Genomic DNA, 19,336 nt, shown 5'->3' on the forward strand with positions numbered 1-19,336 from the left:
CCCCGCCGTGACCCTGCGGTCACCCTCAATCACCCCACCGTGATCCTGCGGTCACCCTCAATCACCCCACCGTGATCCTGCGGTCACCCTCAATCACCCCGCCGTGATCCTGCGGTCACCCTCAATCACCCCGCCGTGACCCTGCGGTCACCCTCAATCACCCCGCCGTGATCCTGCGGTCACCCTCAATCACCCCACCGTGATCCTGCGGTCACCCTCAATCACCCCACCGTGATCCTGCGGTCACCCTCAATCACCCCGCCGTGATCCTGCGGTCACCCTCAATCACCCCGCCGTGACCCTGCGGTCACCCTCAATCACCCCGCCGTGACCCTGCAGTCACCCTCAATCACCCCGCCGTGACCCTGCAGTCACCCTCAATCACCCCGCCGTGACCCTGCAGTCACCCTGCCGTGACCCTCCGGTCACCTCCAGTCACCGTGGACTCCCTGTACGTGGTATCCGGCTCTGCGGGGCGTCAGATACCGGGGACCCCCTGTACGTGGTATCTGGGTCTGCGGGGACCTCCTATACGTGGCATCTGGCTCTGCGGGGACCCCCTGTACGTGGTACCTGGCGCTGCGGGGACCCCCTGTACGTGGTACCCGGCGCTGCGGGGACCCCCCTGTACGTGGTATCCGGCGCTGTGGGGACCCCCCTATACGTGGTATCCGGCGCTGCGGGGTCCCCCCTATACGTGGTACCCGGCGCTGCGGGGTCCCCCCTATACGTGGTACCCGGCGCTGCGCGGCGTCCCACTTTCACATTTCATGGTTCCGCCATCGCGACAGAAATACATTAAAGGCGATAAATCCCGGGTAATAATAACCCCCCAAATCACACTAACCCAGGGGGGAGGGCAACTGCAGTCCCCGAGGGCCACCAACAAGTTAGGTATTAGGGTATCCCTGCTTCAGCACAGGGGGTGCAGTCGTCGACAGCCTCCGAGCCACCTGTGCTGAAGCAGGGATATCCTGAATACCTAACCAGGTGGTGGCCCTTGGGGACTGGAGTTGGTCACCCCGGCACCCTGTCACAGCCCCCCGGCTCATGCTTCTCACCCCCAAACGCCCCCAGCAGCACCTTCTGGTAGAACGGGGGGGGCCCGGCGTTGTCCTGGGACAGACGGTCTCGCACAGTGTCGTAGATCGCAAACCGTGTCATGGAATACGTGACCTGCAGCGGAGAGACAGTGAGAGGGGGGGAGAGCAGAGAGGGACAGCGAGGGGGGGTGGGGGGGAAGAGAGGTACAGCGACGGGAGGGGGGGAAAGAGAGGGACAGCGAGGGGAGGGGGGGAAAAGAGAGGGACAGCGAGGGGAGGGGGGAAAGAGAGGGACAGCGAGGGGAGGGGGGGATGAGAGGGACAGCGAGGGGGGGTATGAGGGACAGCGAGGGGAGGGGGGGTATGAGGGACAGCGAGGGGAGGGGGGGGAAAGAGGGACAGCGAGGGGGGGGAAGAGAGGGACAGCGAGAAGAGGGGAAGAGAGGGACAGCGAGGGGGGGGGAGAGGGACAGCGAGTGGGGGGGGGGGGGAAGAGAGGGACACGAGGAGTTGGGGGTGCAGACACGAGGAGTTGGGGGTGCAGACACGAGGAGTTGGGGGTGCAGACACGAGCAGTTGGGGGTGCAGACACGAGCAGTTGGCGGTGCAGACACGAGCAGTTGGGGGTGCAGACACGAGGGGTTGGGGGTGCAGACACGAGGAGTCGGGGGTGCAGATACGAGGGGTTGGGGGTGCAGGAGAGGGGGACCCTCACCTGTCTGAAGAGAGAAGCGCTGAGCCCGTTATACAGCGCCAGGAAACCGTCGTTCCGGATAACTGTGACCGCCATCCCGGTCATACGCATCTTCACCTCCTGCTGCGTCTGCAGGTGCACCTGGGGGGGGATCAGAGAGCAACATGAGGGAGGGGGGGGAGAGGGGAGTGTACGAGGTGAGAGAGGGGAGTGCGAGATAAAAAGTGAGTATGGAGGGAGAGGGAGTGTAGGAGGTAAGTGGGGGGGAGAGTGCACGAGGTAAGAGGGGGGAAAGGAGAGCGTGTACGCGGTTAGAGGGGGGCAGAGAGGAGAGCGTGTACGAGGTAGGGGGGAGAGGAGAGAGTATACGAGGGGGGGTATACAAGGTAAGAGGGGGAGCAGAGAGGAGAGCGTGTACGAGGTAAGAGGGGGGAGAGGAGAGTGCGTACGAGGTAAGAGGGGAGGGAGGAGAGTGCACGAGGCAAGAGGGGGGAGAGTGTACAAGGTAAGAGGGGGGAAAGTGTACAAGGTAAGAGGGGGGAGAGTGCACAAGGCAAGAGGGGGGGAAAGTGTACAAGGTAAGAGGGGGGAGAGGAGAAAATGTACAAGGTAAGAGGGGGAGAGTGCACGAGGTAAGAGGGGGAGAGGGGAGAGTGTACGAGGTAAGAGGGGGGAGGAGAGAGTGTACAAAGTAAGAGGGGGGAGAGGAGTGTGTACGAGGTAAGGGGGGAGAGTGCAAGAAGTAAGAGGGGGGAGAGGAGAGAGTGTACGAGGTAAGAGGGGGGAGAGTGCACAAGGTAAGGGGGGGGAGAGTGCACAAGGTAAGAGGGGAGAGGGGACACGAGGTAAGAGGGGAGAGAGGAAAGTGTGTACGAGGTAAGAGGGGGGAGAGTAGAGAGGAAGGAATGGTCACTACCTCCTAGTGAACCAGCACAAGCTTGATGGATAAAAAATATATTTTATTGCAAAAAGCTGGACATCATGATAAAAGCTCTGACGCGTTTCATCCCTTACAAGGGACTTTATCAAAGCAGCAGGTGATTCTTTGATCCACGGAGGAGGCGGTATCCAGCTGATACACGCCGGAAAGCACTGCACGCTGGTTCCCCGGTCTCAGCACAGCTGATTGCTTCCTGGACGCGGCTCCAGGACGACCTGTGCGTGGATACGCACCATCATTTGGGCCCCCAGATCAGCACAGCCGGTTGCAGAGACGCAGCTCCAATACCATATACACCGGTGAGCAGAGGGGCTGGCTCGCAAGCCAGACAGCAGTGCAGCGGCGCTTTCTGCCGGTATATCGTGTAGGAGCGTCATACACGTGGGATTTCCAGCAGCTGTGTACCCGTTAGCCGTTCATGGATCATTACGGGATACAACTTCAGTCCACAGTTCAGCCGGAGGGGTTGGCACTGATACCAGTCGGTTAAGGTTAGCATTATTGGGACATATATGGGTCACAGTTGGTGTGACGGCGGTTACATTTTTCTGTGCCTCTCGTCCACATTTGCACATTAACCCCCGACTGGTTTGATTATATCATTAGAGCCACCCCAGATTTATACCATATGCACTTTATACCTTATACCTGCTTTGAGACTCCAATCCTAGCTACACCTGGACAGTGATTGCATATCACAATACATATGATTGTTTAGCATTTGGATCACAGGAGTTCACTCTCCATCTCTTCTGGATAAAGAGGGGGGAGAGAGTGCACGTGGTAAGAGGGGGGAGAGTGTGCACGAGGTAAGAGAGGGGGAGAGGAGAGAGTTTACGATGTAAGAGGGGGGGAGTGCACATGGTAAGAGGGGGAGAGGAGAGTGTGTACGAGGTAAGAGGGGGGAGAGTGCATGAAGTAAGGGGGAGAGTGCATGAGGTAAGAGGGGGGAGAGGAGAGAGTGTAAAAGGTAAGAGGGGGAGAGAGTGCACGAGGTAAGAGGGGGGAGAGAGTGCACGAGGAAAGAGGGGGGAGAGACTGCACGAGGTAAGAGGGGGGAGAGACTGCACGAAGTAAGAGGGGGAGATGAGTGTGTACGAGGTAAGAGGGGGGAGAGGAGTGTGTACGAGGTAAGAGGGGGGAGAGAGTGCACGAGGTAAGAGGGGGGAGAGACTGCACGAGGTAAGAGGGGGGAGAGACTGCACGAGGTAAGAGGGGGAGAGGAGTGTCTACGAGGTAAGAGGGGGGAGAGAGTGCACGAGGTAAGAGGGGGGAGAGAGTGCACGAGGTAAGAGGGGGGAGAGAGTGCACGAGGTAAGAAGGGAATGTGACGGTGAAGGGATCCCCAAGCCACCAATTAAAGCATTATGCCCAGCTTGGGGCACCTGAGTCATAAAAGGTGACTGTGAAGTGTCAGTTCTGCAGTCCTGAAAACGTATGATACAGTGTGTGAAATGTGCCCCTGAGCTATATTGGGGAATTGTGAGTGTCAGCTCTTCAGCCCAATTGTGGTACATAACTGTTGGTATAATAAAGATGTATGTGGTTTTACTGTTCCAGGGGTGCCAGCCAGCGGGGATGTGCAGGGCGTGAGTTTCAGGGGTGCCAGCCAGCGGGGATGTGCAGGGCGTGAGTTTCAGGGGTGCCAGCCAGCGGGGATGTGCAGGGCGTGAGTTTCAGGGGTGCCAGCCAGCGGGGATGTGCAGGGCGTGAGTTTCAGGGGTGCCAGCCAGCGGGGATGTGCAGGGCGTGAGTTTCAGGGGTGCCAGCCAGCGGGGATGTGCAGGGCGTGAGTTTCAGGGGTGCCAGCAAGCGGGGATGTGCAGGGCGTGAGTTTCAGGGGTGCCAGCCAGCGGGGATGTGCAGGGCGTGAGTTTCAGTGGTGCCAGCCAGCGGGGATGTGCAGGGCGTGAGTTTCAGGGTGACTTTACGGTAAAATGTTGTCAGGGTGTGTTTGGGTAGACGGGGGCCACTGTTGTGGGTTACCCCGAAACCTGTACTCAGGAACCCCCCCAGATTCCTGAGGACATGAGTAACACAGATCACTGGACAAAATCCCCCCTAGAACGGTTTGCAGCTCACCGCCAAATCCCCCTGCTTCAGCACAAACCAGGACAGTAAAACCGGGCAGGGAACTGAATTACATTAAAGGTTCTCGGAATATGCCCAAACCCGAGACCCCAGTGTGGGGTTCAGTACATCTCTTACCAGGGATAAGGTGAAGAGAGTTATAGGGGTTTTAAGTTAAAATGTAGAGTGTCAGCTCTGCAACCCAGCAAGGGTGGCGATACTGCAAATGTATTAAAAATGCCTGTGTCTCGCCCCCTAGGGATAAGGGGGCGAGAGTAATGCTAGGTATCAGCAGTATAAGTCAGGTAACAGGGATCCCCCGAGTCATAGTGGGCAAATGTATTATAAAAAATTGATGCACTAAAGCTACCCTAGTTTATCTGTGTTGACATTATAGACAGAAGGGGATTCTCCTTCATTCAGTCCAGAACAGGAGATGACACTTAGGGTGTGTAATACTGGGCTTTGAAATGCTTAGCAGGAAGCCTCTGGGAGGAAGCAATGCATAATTTAGACTTCTGAGCACCCCTGCTAACTTGATCCCCCTGTGTCTGGGACTGACAGGCTAAGGTGTTAAGTGGGAGGGGGAGAGGTGAACAGTTTGTCCTGACAGATGTCCAGGGAAGTAAGCTTGGCTAGGTATACTAAGCGGCTGAAGTGCGAAGTTGGCACATGCTCGCAGCGTACATTGAAGCTTCTGCCAGGCTACCTGAAGTACTGGCAGAGCGTCCCCATAGGTGAGATTAGTAATTCCCACGCAGTGGTTGGCTGCACAGCATAAGGATAGTCTTTGTGTGTCTATAAAGATTCGTGCAGCCAATCAGAGATCGGTTCCATCTAAGCTCCATCATGTAAAGAAGATTCCATGGTAACTAAGGATTGTACATCGGAAGATTCCATGGTAACTAAGGATTGTACACCGGAAGATTCCATGGTAACTAAGGATTGTACACCGGAAGATTCCATGGTAACTAAGGATTGTACACCGACCGCTTCAAAAGTCGTCCTGTGGACATTTTATTCCATCTGATCCCATCCCAGTAAGTGTTATTCGTGATATTTTTGTAATTCAAGTTGTGTGTTCTTTATGTAAATAAATCACAATTTATTTTATCGCACGTTTTATTCAATCAAGGATCCAGACATTAATGTGTTAAAAAGCTTGGTCTACCGTGACAGGGGGAGAGGAGAGGGGGGAGAGGAGAGAGTGCACGAGGTAAGAGGGGGGAGAGAGTGCACGAGGTAAGAGGAGGGAGAGAGTGCACGAGGTAAGAGGGGGGAGAGAGTGTACGAGGTAAGAGGGGGGAGAGAGTGCACGAGGAAAGAGGGTGGAAAGAGTGCACAAGGAAAGGGGGGGAGAGAGTGCACAAGGAAAGAGGGGGGAGAGAGTGCACGAGGAAAGAGGGGGTAGAGAGTGCACGAGGTAAGAGGGAGGAGAGTGTACGAGGTAAGAGGGGGGAGAGTGTAAGAGGGGGGGAGTGCACGAGGTAAGAGGGGGGGAGAGTGCACGAGGTAAGAGGGGGGGAGAGTGCACGAGGTAAGAGAGGGGGAGGAGAGAGTGTACAAGGTAAGAGGGGGGGGAGAGTGTACGAGGTAAGGGGGGAGAGAGTGCACGAGGTAAGAGGGGAGAGAGAGTGCACGAGGTAAGAGGGGGGAGAGAGTGCACGAGGTAAGAGGGGGGAGAGAGTGCACGAGGTAAGAGGGGGGGGGAGAGTGCACGAGGTAAGAGGGGGGGGAGAGTGCACGAGGTAAGAGGGGGGGGAGAGTGCACGAGGTAAGAGGGGGGGAGAGTGCACGAGGTAAGAGGGGGGGGAGAGTGCACGAGGTAAGAGGGGGGGAGAGTGCACAAGGTAAGAGGGGGAGAGAGTGCACGAGGTAAGAGGGGGGGGAGAGTGCACGAGGTAAGAGGGGGGGGAGAGTGCACGAGGTAAGAGGGGGGAGAGAGTGCACGAGGTAAGAGGGGGGAGAGAGAGCACGAGGTAAGAGGGGGAGAGTGCACGAGGTAAGAGGGGGGAGATAGAGTGCACGAGGTAAGAGGGGGGAGAGAGAGTGCACGAGGTAAGAGGGGGGAGAGAGTGCACGAGGTAAGAGGGGGGGAGAGTGCACGAGGTAAGAGGGGGGGAGAGTGCACGAGGTAAGAGGGGGAGAGAGTGCACGAGGTAAGAGGGGGAGAGTGCACGAGGTAAGAGGGGGGAGAGTGCACGAGGTAAGAGGGGGGAGAGTGCACGAGGTAAGAGGGGGGAGAGTGCACGAGGTAAGAGGGGGAGAGAGTGCACGAGGTAAGAGGGGGGGAGGAGAGTGTGTACAAGGTAAGAGGGGGGAGAGTGCACGAGGAAAGAGGGGGGGAGAGTGCACGAGGTAAGAGGGGGAGAGAGTGCACGAGGTAAGAGGGGGAGAGAGTGCACGAGGTAAGAGGGTGGAGAGAGTGCACGAGGTAAGAGGGGGGAGAGAGTGCAAGAGGCAAGAGGGGGGAGAGAGTGCACGAGGCAAGAGGGGGGAGAGAGTGCACGAGGTATGAGGGGGTAGAGGAGTGTGCACGAGGTAAGAGGGGGAGAGGAGTGTGCACGAGGTAAGAGGGGGAGAGAGTGCACGAGGTAAGAGGGGGGAGAGAGTGCACGAGGTAAGAGGGGGAGAGAGTGCACGAGGTAAGAGGGGGAGAGAGTGCACGAGGTAAGAGGGGGAGAGAGTGCACGAGGTAAGAGGGGGGAGAGAGTGCACGAGGTAAGAGGGGGTAGAGAGTGCACGAGGTAAGAGGGGGGGAGAGTGCACGAGGTAAGAGGGGGAGAGAGTGCACGAGGTAAGAGGGGGAGAGAGTGCATGAGGTAAGAGGGGGGGAGGAGAGTGTGTACAAGGTAAGAGGGGGGTAGAGTGTACGAGGTAAGAGGGGGGGAGAGTGCACGAGGTAAGGGGGGGGAGAGTGCACAAGGTAAGAGGGGGGGGGGGGAGAGTGCACAAGGTAAGAGGGGGGAGAGAGTGCACGAGGTAAGAGGGGGGAGAGAGTGCACGAGGTAAGAGGGGGGGAGGAGAGTGTGTACAAGGTAAGAGGGGGGTAGAGTGTACGAGGTAAGAGGGGGGGAGAGTGCACAAGGTAAGGGGGGGGAGAGTGCACGAGGTAAGAGGGGGGGGAGAGTGCACAAGGTAAGAGGGGGGAGAGAGTGCACAAGGTAAGGGGGGGGTGAGTGCACAAGATAAGAGGGGGGAGAAGGGACAGTATAACGGGGCGAGGGAGGCGTTGTGTCACGTGTGCGTCAGTAAGGCCTCGTGTTCTCATTACTGAACCAAGGACTCAAAGGTCATTAAACAGCTCAGTACTAATTAACGTCCCGGGAGACTCGTTATGTCTGAGCACAGGGCCCGTCTCTCGCCCGCCCCCCAACGCCCTCATCCTGTGGGGTCTCTGGCAGCACAGCACGGAAAGGGTTATAGGGGACAGGCTTTGCATGACTGTACACACGGATATACACACACACACACACACCCTGGCACTGCACAATAACACATGGACACACACATTCCCTGACAATGCACAATAACACACACACACACACTCTCTGACACTGCACAACAACACACACACACACACACACACACATTCCCTGACACTGCACAATAACACACACACACATTCCGACACTGCACAATAACACACGGACACATTCCCTGACACTGCACAATAACACACACACACACGTTTCCTGACACTGCACAACGACACACACGCATTCCCTGACACTGCACAATAACACACAGATACACATTCCCTGACACTGCACAATAACACACAGATACACATTCCCTGACACTGCACAATAACACACAGATACACATTCCCTGACACTGCACAATAAGGCCGAGTCCATAGCAGGGGAGGCCGTGCTGAGGCGTGCGGACGCTCCGCGCTGAGCCCCTGCATCCTCAATGAGGATGCCTTGAGAGGGGGCTCACGCGAGCGTCCGCAGGCGTGCTGACGAGTTGGAGGTTTCAGCCGAGCGCCAAGCTGTTTTTCAGCGCGCTGTCGGCTGAAAACCTCCAATCACAGCACAGCAGCGTCAACGTCACGGCGCCGTGTCATTGACGTCAGTGCGTTGCGGGCGATTGGCCCAGCGACGTCACTGCCCCGCCTCCAACCACCTCCCCCCGGCTCCCTTTGCGCACGCTGGCTCGCCTGCAAGTCCGTGCAATCGCGCTGACTGAAGCAGGCGAGCCTCAGCATTAGCGCGCATCCGCTCTCCCCACACCTCTATGGCCTGGGCCTAACACACACATACACACATTCTCTGACACTGCACTACACACACATTCCCTGACACTGCACAACGACACACAAACACACACACATTCCCTGACACTGCACAATGACACACACACACACACACACACACACACACACACACACACACACACACACACATTCCCTGACACTGCACAATGACACACACACATTCCCTGACACTGCACAATGACACACACACATTCCCTGACACTGCACAATGACACACAAACACACACACATTCCCTGACACTGCACAATGACACACACACACACACATTCCCTGGCATCGCACAACGACACACACACACACACTGCTTGACACTGCACAATAACACACACACACACATTCCCTGACACTGCACTACACACACATTCCCTGACACTGCACAACGACACACAAACACACACACATTCCCTGACACTGCACAATGACACACACACACACATTCCCTGGCATCGCACAACGACACACACACACACTGCTTGACACTGCACAATAACACACACACACACACACATTCCCTGACACTGCACAATAACACACAAGCAGATACACAGAACTCTCAGTGCGACTGTGTGTCAGATTCAAATACACAGGGACACACTCCATAAAATATACCATATATTTGCTCAATGCGCGTGTCCCACCTCAATGCGCGTGTCCCACCTCAACGCTGAGTGAACGGGTTTTAGCTCGCGATTAATAAAGCCGGAACTATCCACACTGTGGAGCCCGCGCTGTCCCTCTCTGTGCTGCAGAAGTATATTCACATACACACACACACACACACAGCTGTCCCTCTCTGTGCTGCAGAAGTATATTCACATACACACATACACACACACATACACACAGCTGTCCCTCTCTGTGCTGCAGAAGTATATTCACATACACACACACACACACACATACACACAGCTGTCCCTCTCTGTGCTGCAGAAGTATATTCACATACACACACACATACACACACACACACACACACAGCTGTCCCTCTCTGTGCTGCAGAAGTATATTCATATACACACATACAGCGTGCACACTGCAGCAATCATATCTATATCTGCAGCGCTCACCCAGAGGATGTGATCAGCAGAGATATTTAATAACAAACCGTGCGGAAAAACCATACAAAGATTGAGCAACGTTTCGGACCCGCAGGGGCCTTTATCAGGCTGAGAAACAGGGCACAGGGCATTAATAGATATACACACATACACACATACATACATACATACATACACACACACACATACACACACACATACTGAGTCTGGCGCCAAGAGAAGCAATCAAGTAATAAAGTGTAATCCGGTGAGTGATAAAGCCGGCGGTAGGGAAGGGAAATGCGCACGTGCCAGGTGTCCATGAATGACATTGAACAGTAACGACGCTCGCAGGATCAGGACGGCACTCAGTACTATTCAATGTCGGCTGCAGGTTGCCGAGAAGAACCTAGAAAATAAAAGTCAGTAGAGGCGCCGTGCGCTCCAGACGCCTGCGATCGTCGCCCGCCGGTTCAATCATCAAATACTCGATGAACCGCGATACCACCTGTAATTGGGATTTAGCGGCCCATCTTATTAAATGCCCGCGTGGTGAGGCCTGGGTGGGAGAGACCACAAGGAAAGGTATGTCAGCAAAAGTCAACTTTTCCATGCAAAGTGCTCGAGCAGCCGGGTGCCACACATTTCGTACAAGCTGGGCACGCCAGCCAGGGGAGGGTGCAAATTACTGCGTATATACTCAAACCCCGCCGGGGTGGGAACAGGATACGGATCGTGAAAAAGAGGGAGGCATTGTGGGTACATGAAGCAGCATGTACCCTCATGGTCTGAATAAGGCCGAGTCCCCTGTGCCACTGACCGCGCGGTGCTTGACGAGGTAAATGATCGCTATTTAAATTTAGACGTCCCCGCTCACGCGGAGCGCTCGTGCACGGATGCTCGCGCACGCTCGGCGCTTAGATAAACAAAAAAAAAAAAACCTGTCTTTGAACCGCGCTCAGCTTGCCCGCAACGCCCCCACGCGTGCGCTTGCGAAATAGCCAGGACACCCGGCGCTCGTGCTTGGATTGTTGGTGATGTCACCGCTCTCAACAAGCATGAGCGCGGTCAGTGCCAGCGGGGACCCAGCCTAAAGCGTATGACCTTACCAATCTTTAAATTCCTCTCTAGGTGGACCCTGCAGTTATGGGCGTTATTGATTCTTGGGCTTATGGGATCAGCAGGAAGGATGGGAGGGGGCAGCAGGACTCCCTCTAATCTCTACCGCACTTTGATCCTTACGTTAGCCGTCACTGGTGGTCCACCTACCCTAGACAAGTGGTGTTTTGTGGTATACACCTAAGGGACACTGAGGTTAAGTCTGGTCCACTCTCTGTGCTTTGTGTGGTTCATTGTGTCCCTTTTGCTTCCCTACACTTCGTCTATATGCCCCCGGTTGCCCCTCTTCGGGGGTACGCGGCACTGAGGTCTCCCCCTGATAGTTGTGGCTGATTCTCTAGCCTGACGCGTTTGATACCCGTGTGGGGTTCCGTGTAGGTTTGGTTCATCGTGCACCTTGGATGATACTCCCTTCGCTCCTTAACATGTCACCACATTGATGGATTCCTGCCCTGCCCTCCCCTGTCCCACTTATGGACATGTTTGAGTTGTTTTTATTATGTATGTTCTGTTTTTATTGGAGATTATCAAGTTGGACGTTCAACATGCCGGTGCTCGGGTCCTGATTGTGAACGCCATCGCTAGCAGGAAGGGACGGGTACGAAGACGCGTTGTGATAACTGGTTACATTCCATGGACTTCCTTTGTGCGCACGCAACGCATACCGCTGCCATGGACGCTCCTTATGGTTGTGGGGGGATGCGCGCGCCAATTGGTGCGAGAGTGAACCAATCAGGACACTATCTCCACGCATGCGCAAAGTAGTACCTAGCGACACGGCACTAAGGACGCCAGCCGCAGTGCGTGAACCGGCGGGCGACGATCGCAGGCGTCTGGAGCGCACGGCGCCTCTACTGACTTTATTTTCTAGGTTGTTCTTCTCAGCAACCTGCAGCCGACATTGAATAGTACTGAGTGCTGTCCTGATCCTGCGAGCGTCGTTACTGTTCAATGTCATTCATGGACACCTGGCACGTGCGCATTTCCCTTCCCTACCACCGGCTTTATCACTCACCGGATTACACTTTGTTACTTGATTGCTTCTCTTGGCGCCAGACTATGTATGTATGTGTGTGTGTGTATGCGTGTGTGTATGCGTGTGTGTATGCGTGTGTGTATGCGTGTGTGTATGCATGTATGTATGTATGTATGTATGTGTGTATGTATGTATGTATGTATGTATATATGTATGTATATATGTATGTATGTATGAACACCCTACACTGTCTCCCCGTGTATATATTACTGTCACAGGAGACCAGGCAATTGACACCTTTTTACGAGGATCATGCATTGCGCAAAACAAGTTAATGAAATAAATTATAAATTTATTCACAGGAAAAGGTGTACACACAATGTTACACAAACTACGTGAAAAAAGACACTTACTGGGGGTCTGGGGGTGAAAACTACACTTTCCTTGACCTATCCTGGAACAGAAATCAGCCCGCAGTTCCAGACACCCCGTCTCCCCTCTCCCCTCTCCCCTCTCCCCTCTCCCCTGATCTGGACTTGGTGCTTCGAATCTTACAGAACTTTACAGAACTGAAATCTGATTGGCGCAGGGGTTTATAATCCTTCCGCGTTTCGTTCCCAGAATACTACCCCCCGTATCAGAAGCGTGAGAACAGTCTCAGCAGCCAATCCGAGACAAACCGGCAGAAAAAAAACAGGGTTAGCTGGAAATCTGAATGAACCAAGGGGCATGTGCAACTTGGCACCTCTGTCCCTGGTCCCCTCAATGTCACCCGCGGTGACATGCTCCTGCCAGTCTGACAGAACAACTGGCAGGGTGCTCATCTTTTTCCTCTGCCCCTCCTTGATACCAAATGGCATGACACCTGACATCCGGGGTTCCCCTTTGATCCCTGATTGCTAGGCACACATCCTGGCTCCTATGCAAATGCTTAGGCTGACTGGGACTCAGCTGGACTCAGAGTCCCCCCCACAACCCAATACTGGTTCTGGGCTATATGGCACTAACTGGGGTACCCCTATGTTACCTAAGGATCCCTGCAGCTACAGGAACACTTTTCATCCCTGTGCCTCATTTTACTGTGCACAAAGCATACATGTACTTAACACACTTTGTTAATAAAATATACACTTTAAAATATCCTAAGTCTTTCTGGTATGGGGAATAGACTAAAAAGCTGCACTATTTCTTACGAGACATATTCCCCACACACTGTTGCATAGACTTAGAATGAATTCTAAGAATCCCCTCACATCCTTATAAATATGGTTGGAGCCCTCAGAACTCCTATACCGGTTCTGGGAGACCTGGGCATTCAATGAGTAACCCCCTTAACCTAGGGACCTCTTGACTGTTTCAGGGACACCTCATATTCCTATGCCCCTTTTTACCTTTCTGGTCTGTGCTGAAGCATGGTTGGAGCGCCTCAGAACCCCTATACAGGTTCTGGGTGACATGGGCATCCCCATTAACCTAGGGACCCCTTGACTGTTTCAGGAACACCTCACATCCCTATGCCCCTTTTACCTTTCTGGGCTGTGCTGAAGCAGGGACCCCTAGTGGTGAGCCGTGAAAGCATTTTCAAGAGGAGGTATTGCTGGAACCCTGTGCCTACATGTATCCAGGAATCACTTATGATTCCCGGGTACATTTTTGGTGTATCCAGCAACTCTGGACCCCGGCAACCTAGGCACATTCTGACAACACTTTCTCTGCAACCCCCTAATCCCCCCCCCCCCCCCCCTGAAACTCATACCACAGCAATCTCTGCTTGCTGGCATCCCTGGAAAGGTTAAAAAAAAAAAACATAAAATACTTTATTACAGCAAATTACAGGTTATGCATGTACAACCCTGGGCTCAAGAGCTGACTTATTGAACCCTTATTACAGATTAGGGGTAACCAAACAGGCTTAAACAATTACACCCTACACTGTCCCCCCATGTATATATATTACACCCTTCACCGTCTCCCCCGTGTGTGTATGCGTGCCTGTGTGATGGAGATAGAGATCACACATACTGTTCCCCCCCTGTGTGTGTATATGTATTATATGCATCTGATTCCCATGCTGTGCTTTAAAGCTGTTAGCAGCGAGCATTAGCTTATATGGGCTCCATGTAACAATGGTTTTTCAGACAAAAGGTGACACATTGTGTGCTCATTTGCATGTCATTTCCCAGAATCCCTTGCTGCAGTGGGAGCACTGTATGCTGGGGAAAATGGTGAAAGGCGGGGTGCAGACATGCCAAAACATGTGAATGTGCTCACAAGTGATATTTTAAATTTGCTATATATGTGTGTATGTCTATATGTGTATACATCCCGCACCACTGCCCCCCCCTGTGTATACATCACGCACCACCCTGTCCCCCCTGTGTACATACCACGCACCACCCTGTCCCCCCTGTGTATATATCACGCACCACCGTGTCCCCCCTGTGTATATATCATGCACCACCCTGTCCCCCCTGTGTATATATCACGCACCACCCTGTCCCCCCTGTGTATATATCACGCACCACCCTGTCCCCCCCTGTGTATATATCACGCACCACCGTGTCCCCCCTGTGTATATATCACGCACCACCCTGTCCCCCCTGTGTATATATCACGCACCACCCTGTCCCCCCTGTGTATATATCACGCACCACCCTGTCCCCCCTGTGTATATATCACGCACCACCCTGTCCCCCCTGTGTATATATCACGCACCACCCTGTCCCCCCTGTGTATATATCACGCACCACCGTGTCCCCCCTGTGTATATATCACACACCACCCTGTCCCCCCTGTGTATATATCACGCACCACCCTGTCCCCCCTGTGTATATATCACGCACCACCCTGTCTCCCCTGTGTACATATCACCCACCACCCTGTCCCCCGTGTATATATCACGCACCACCCTGTCCCCCCTGTGTATATATCACGCACCACCGTGTCCCCCGTGTGTATATATCACGCACCACCCTGTCCCCCCTGTGTATATATCACGCACCACCCTGTCCCCCCTGTGTATATATCACGCACCACCCTGTCCCCCCTGTGTATATATCACGCACCACCGTGTCCCCCCTGTGTATATATCACACACCACCCTGTCCCCCTGTGTATATATCACGCACCACCCTGTCCCCCCTGTGTATATATCACGCACCACCCTGTCTCCCCTGTGTACATATCACCCACCACCCTGTCCCCCGTGTATATATCACGCACCACCCTGTCCCCCGTGTATATATCACGCACCACCCTGTCCCCCCTGTGTATATATCACGCACCACCCTGTCCCCCCTGTGTATATATCACGCACCACCCTGTCTCCCCTGTGTACATATCACCCACCACCCTGTCCCCCGTGTATATATCACGCACCACCCTGTCCCCCCTGTGTATATATCACGCACCACCGTGTCCCCCGTGTGTATATATCACGCACCACCCTGTCCCCCCTGTGTATATATCACGCACCACCCTGTCCCCCCTGTGTATATATCACGCACCACCCTGTCCCCCCTGTGTATATATCACGCACCACCGTGTCCCCCCTGTGTATATATCACACACCACCCTGTCCCCCCTGTGTATATATCACGCACCACCCTGTCCCCCCTGTGTATATATCACGCACCACCCTGTCTCCCCTGTGTACATATCACCCACCACCCTGTCCCCCGTGTATATATCACGCACCACCCTGTCCCCCCTGTGTATATATCACGCACCACCGTGTCCCCCGTGTGTATATATCACGCACCACCCTGTCCCCCCTGTGTATATATCACACACCACCCTGTCCCCCCTGTGTATATATCACGCACCACCCTGTCTCCCCTGTGTACATATCACCCACCACCCTGTCCCCCGTGTATATATCACGCACCACCCTGTCCCCCCTGTGTACATATCACGCACCACCCTGTCCCCCCTGTGTATATATATCACGCACCACACTGTCCCCCCCTCACCTTGATCAGGTCCAGCGGGTGAGTGCAGCAGGCCGCCCCGCAGGACGCCAGGCCCCCGAAGTACCAGCGGGACACCCGCTTCTCCCCCATCTCCCCGCAGCTCTCACCCGAATCCGAGCGAGCCGGGCACGCCAAGGAACGGGGGGCGGGGCGAACAGCAGCCAATCACCGGGCCCGGCAGCTCAGGGGCCCCGCCTACTCTGCTTCCACACCACGTGCGCCGAACTCTTAAAGGGGCCGCACAGGGAACCACGTGGTGTGAGTAAGGTTACTAGCTGGGTCAGGGTCACCTGACTGTACCCCCTCATTAATTGGGCCTTGTAAATGGCAGACCGTATGCCAGTGTTTCCCAACAGGTCAGGTCTACAGGATATCCCTGCTTCAGCACAAATGACTGAGCCGCTGATTGACCTGCCTGTGCTGAAGCAGGGATATCCTGAAGACCTGACCTGTTGGAGGTTCCCTGAGGACTGGAGTTGGGAAACACTGCAGTATACACTGCACCGCACACATGTAGCGACTAGGCGCACTGACCGGGGGGAACCAGGATCACCCACTTCAGTGTTTCCACACGCGACAATATGAGATGTCTGTCAGTCAGTTTGTGTCTTCCAACCTTCTACTGCAGGGGGGGTTACAACTCCAGTCCTCAAGGGCCACCAACAGGTCAGGTTTTCAGGATATCCCTGCTTTAGCAAAGGAAGCTCAATGAGTGGCTCACTCTTCGACTGCACCACCTGTGCTGAAGCAGGGCTATAATGAAGACCTGTTGGGGGGTCTTGAGGACTGGTCGAGGACCCTTGCTCTTTAACCGATAGGATATGGTATCACTTAGTACTGCTACTTCTCTTTCGAACCATCCTGCCACACACAGGGCTGTGAGGGGGGGGGTACAGCGTGTGAGGGGGGGGTACAGCGTGTGAGGGGGGTTATGGCTGTGGCAGTGAGAGGGTTACCGTGTGTAGCTCACTGTAATGAGTGATATGAAGCAATGCTTCCTCTGGTCACTCATCATGTGACCGTTTCCCACCCGCAGCCACTGCGGGGGGAGGAATTATAAGCAGATAAAACTGCGAGTAAACAAATTTCCTGCCCCGCCAATTACCCAGAGTAAAGCCGCTCTATCCCCCACACCCCCCAAGTAAAGTCGCTCTATCCCCCCCACAGTAAAGCCGCTCTATCCCCCACACCCCCCAGAGTAAAGCCGCTCTATCCCCCATTGTAAAGCCGCTCTATCCCCCACACCCTCCAGAGTAAAGCCGCTCTATCCCCCATAGTAAAGCCGCTCTATCCCCCACACCCCCCACAGTAAAGCCACTCTCTCCTTCCCCCCCCAAGTAAAGCCGCACTCTCCAACCCAAGTAAATCGCACTCCCCACCCCCCCCCCCACCCCCCAAGTAAAGCCGCACTCTCCACCCCAAGTAAATCGCACTCCCCACCCCCCCCACCCCCCAAGTAAAGCCGCACTCTCCACCCCAAGTAAAGCCACACTCTCCACCCCCCCAAGTAAAGCCACACTCTCCACCCCCCCAAGTAAAGCCACACTCTCCACCCCCCAAGTAAAGCCGCACTCTCCACCCCCCCAAGTAAAGCCGCACAACCCACCCCCCCCCCCTCCCCCAAGTAAAGCCACACTCTCCACCCCCCACCCCCCCAAGTAAAGCCGCACTCTCCACCCCCCCAAGTAAAGCCGCACAACCCACCCCCCCCCCTCCCCCAAGTAAAGCCACACTCTCCACCCCCCACCCCCCCAAGTAAAGCCACACTCTCCACCCCCCACCCCCCCAAGTAAAGCCGCACTCTCCACCCCAAGTAAAGCCGCACTCCCCACCCCCCCAAGTAAAGCCACACTCTCCACCCCCCACCCCCCCCCCCCCCCAAGTAAAGCCACTCTCTCTACTCCCCAAAAGTAAAAAGTCACTCTCCCTCCCAGGGCCCCCCGGAGTGAAGCTGCTCTCTTGCCCCCTCCCCCCCATGCCCTTTGCACAGGTATCCGGCGCGGATAAGATATGGATTATCTGCGGGGCTCAGGTACGAGGGCCGCTCCCGGGAGCCGCTGCGGGGCTCAGGTACGAGGGCCGCTCCCGGGAGCCGCTGCGGGGCTCAGGTACGAGGGCCGCTCCCGGGAGCCGCTGCGGGGCTCAGGTACGAGGGCCGCTCCCGGGAGCCGCTGCGGGGCTCAGGTACGAGGGCCGCTCCCGGGAGCCGCTGCGGGGCTCAGGTACGAGGGCCGCTCCCGGGAGCCGCTGCGGGGCTCAGGTACGAGGGCCGCTCCCGGGAGCCGCTGCGGGGCTCAGGTACGAGGGCCGCTCCCGGGAGCCGCTGCGGGGCTCAGGTACGAGGGCCGCTCCCGGGAGCCGCTGCGGGGCTCAGGTACGAGGGCCGCTCCCGGGAGCCGCTGCGGGGCTCAGGTACGAGGGCCGCTCCCGGGAGCCGCTGCGGGGCTCAGGTACGAGGGCCGCTCCCGGGAGCCGCTGCGGGGCTCAGGTACGAGGGCCGCTCCCGGGAGCCGCTGCGGGGCTCAGGTACGAGGGCCGCTCCCGGGAGCCGCTGCGGGGCTCAGGTACGAGGGCCGCTCCCGGGAGCCGCTGCGGGGCTCAGGTACGAGGGCCGCTCCCGGGAGCCGCTGCGGGGCTCAGGTACGAGGGCGGCTCCCGGGAGCCGCTGCGGGGCTCAGGTACGAGGGCCGCTCCCGGGAGCCGCTGCGGGGCTCAGGTACGAGGGCCGCTCCCGGGAGCCGCTGCGGGGCTCAGGTACGAGGGCGGCTCCCGGGAGCCGCTGCGGGGCTCAGGTACGAGGGCCGCTCCCGGGAGCCGCTGCGGGGCTCAGGTACGAGGGCCGCTCCCGGGAGCCGCTGCGGGGCTCAGGTACGAGGGCCGCTCCCGGGAGCCGCTGCGGGGCTCAGGTACGAGGGCCGCTCCCGGGAGCCGCTGCGGGGCTCAGGTACGAGGGCCGCTCCCGGGAGCCGCTGCGGGGCTCAGGTACGAGGGCCGCTCCCGGGAGCCGCTGCGGGGCTCAGGTACGAGGGCCGCTCCCGGGAGCCGCTGCGGGGCTCAGGTACGAGGGCCGCTCCCGGGAGCCGCTGCGGGGCTCAGGTACGAGGGCCGCTCCCGGGAGCCGCTGCGGGGCTCAGGTACGAGGGCCGCTCCCGGGAGCCGCTGCGGGGCTCAGGTACGAGGGCCGCTCCCGGGAGCCGCTGCGG

The 19,336-nt window shown here is 56.3% G+C and overlaps 2 protein-coding genes across 2 annotated transcripts in view; both read right to left on the reverse strand.

Moving 5' to 3' along the window:
* MCRIP1 (MAPK regulated corepressor interacting protein 1) overlaps positions 1-772 on the reverse strand; it is a 3,314-nt gene extending 2,542 nt beyond the window's left edge. The window contains exon 1 of the mRNA XM_075579734.1: positions 760-772. Within this exon, the coding sequence (XP_075435849.1) occupies positions 760-772 (13 nt within the window). The remainder of the gene's footprint in view (positions 1-759) is intronic.
* Positions 773-1,002: 230 nt separating this feature from the next.
* On the reverse strand, positions 1,003-16,289 carry SLC25A10 (solute carrier family 25 member 10). Its single transcript, XM_075579571.1, has 3 exons — positions 16,134-16,289; positions 1,759-1,878; positions 1,003-1,176 (listed from the first exon to the last, which is right to left on the reverse strand). The coding sequence occupies exons 1-3, from the start codon at positions 16,221-16,223 to the stop codon at positions 1,018-1,020; spliced, it is 369 nt and encodes a 122-aa protein (XP_075435686.1). The 5' UTR covers positions 16,224-16,289; the 3' UTR covers positions 1,003-1,017.
* Between the last annotated feature and the right edge of the window lie 3,047 nt (positions 16,290-19,336).

This window comes from Ascaphus truei, chromosome 22 (genome assembly GCF_040206685.1).
Source record: "Ascaphus truei isolate aAscTru1 chromosome 22, aAscTru1.hap1, whole genome shotgun sequence".
NCBI lineage: Eukaryota > Metazoa > Chordata > Amphibia > Anura > Ascaphidae > Ascaphus > Ascaphus truei.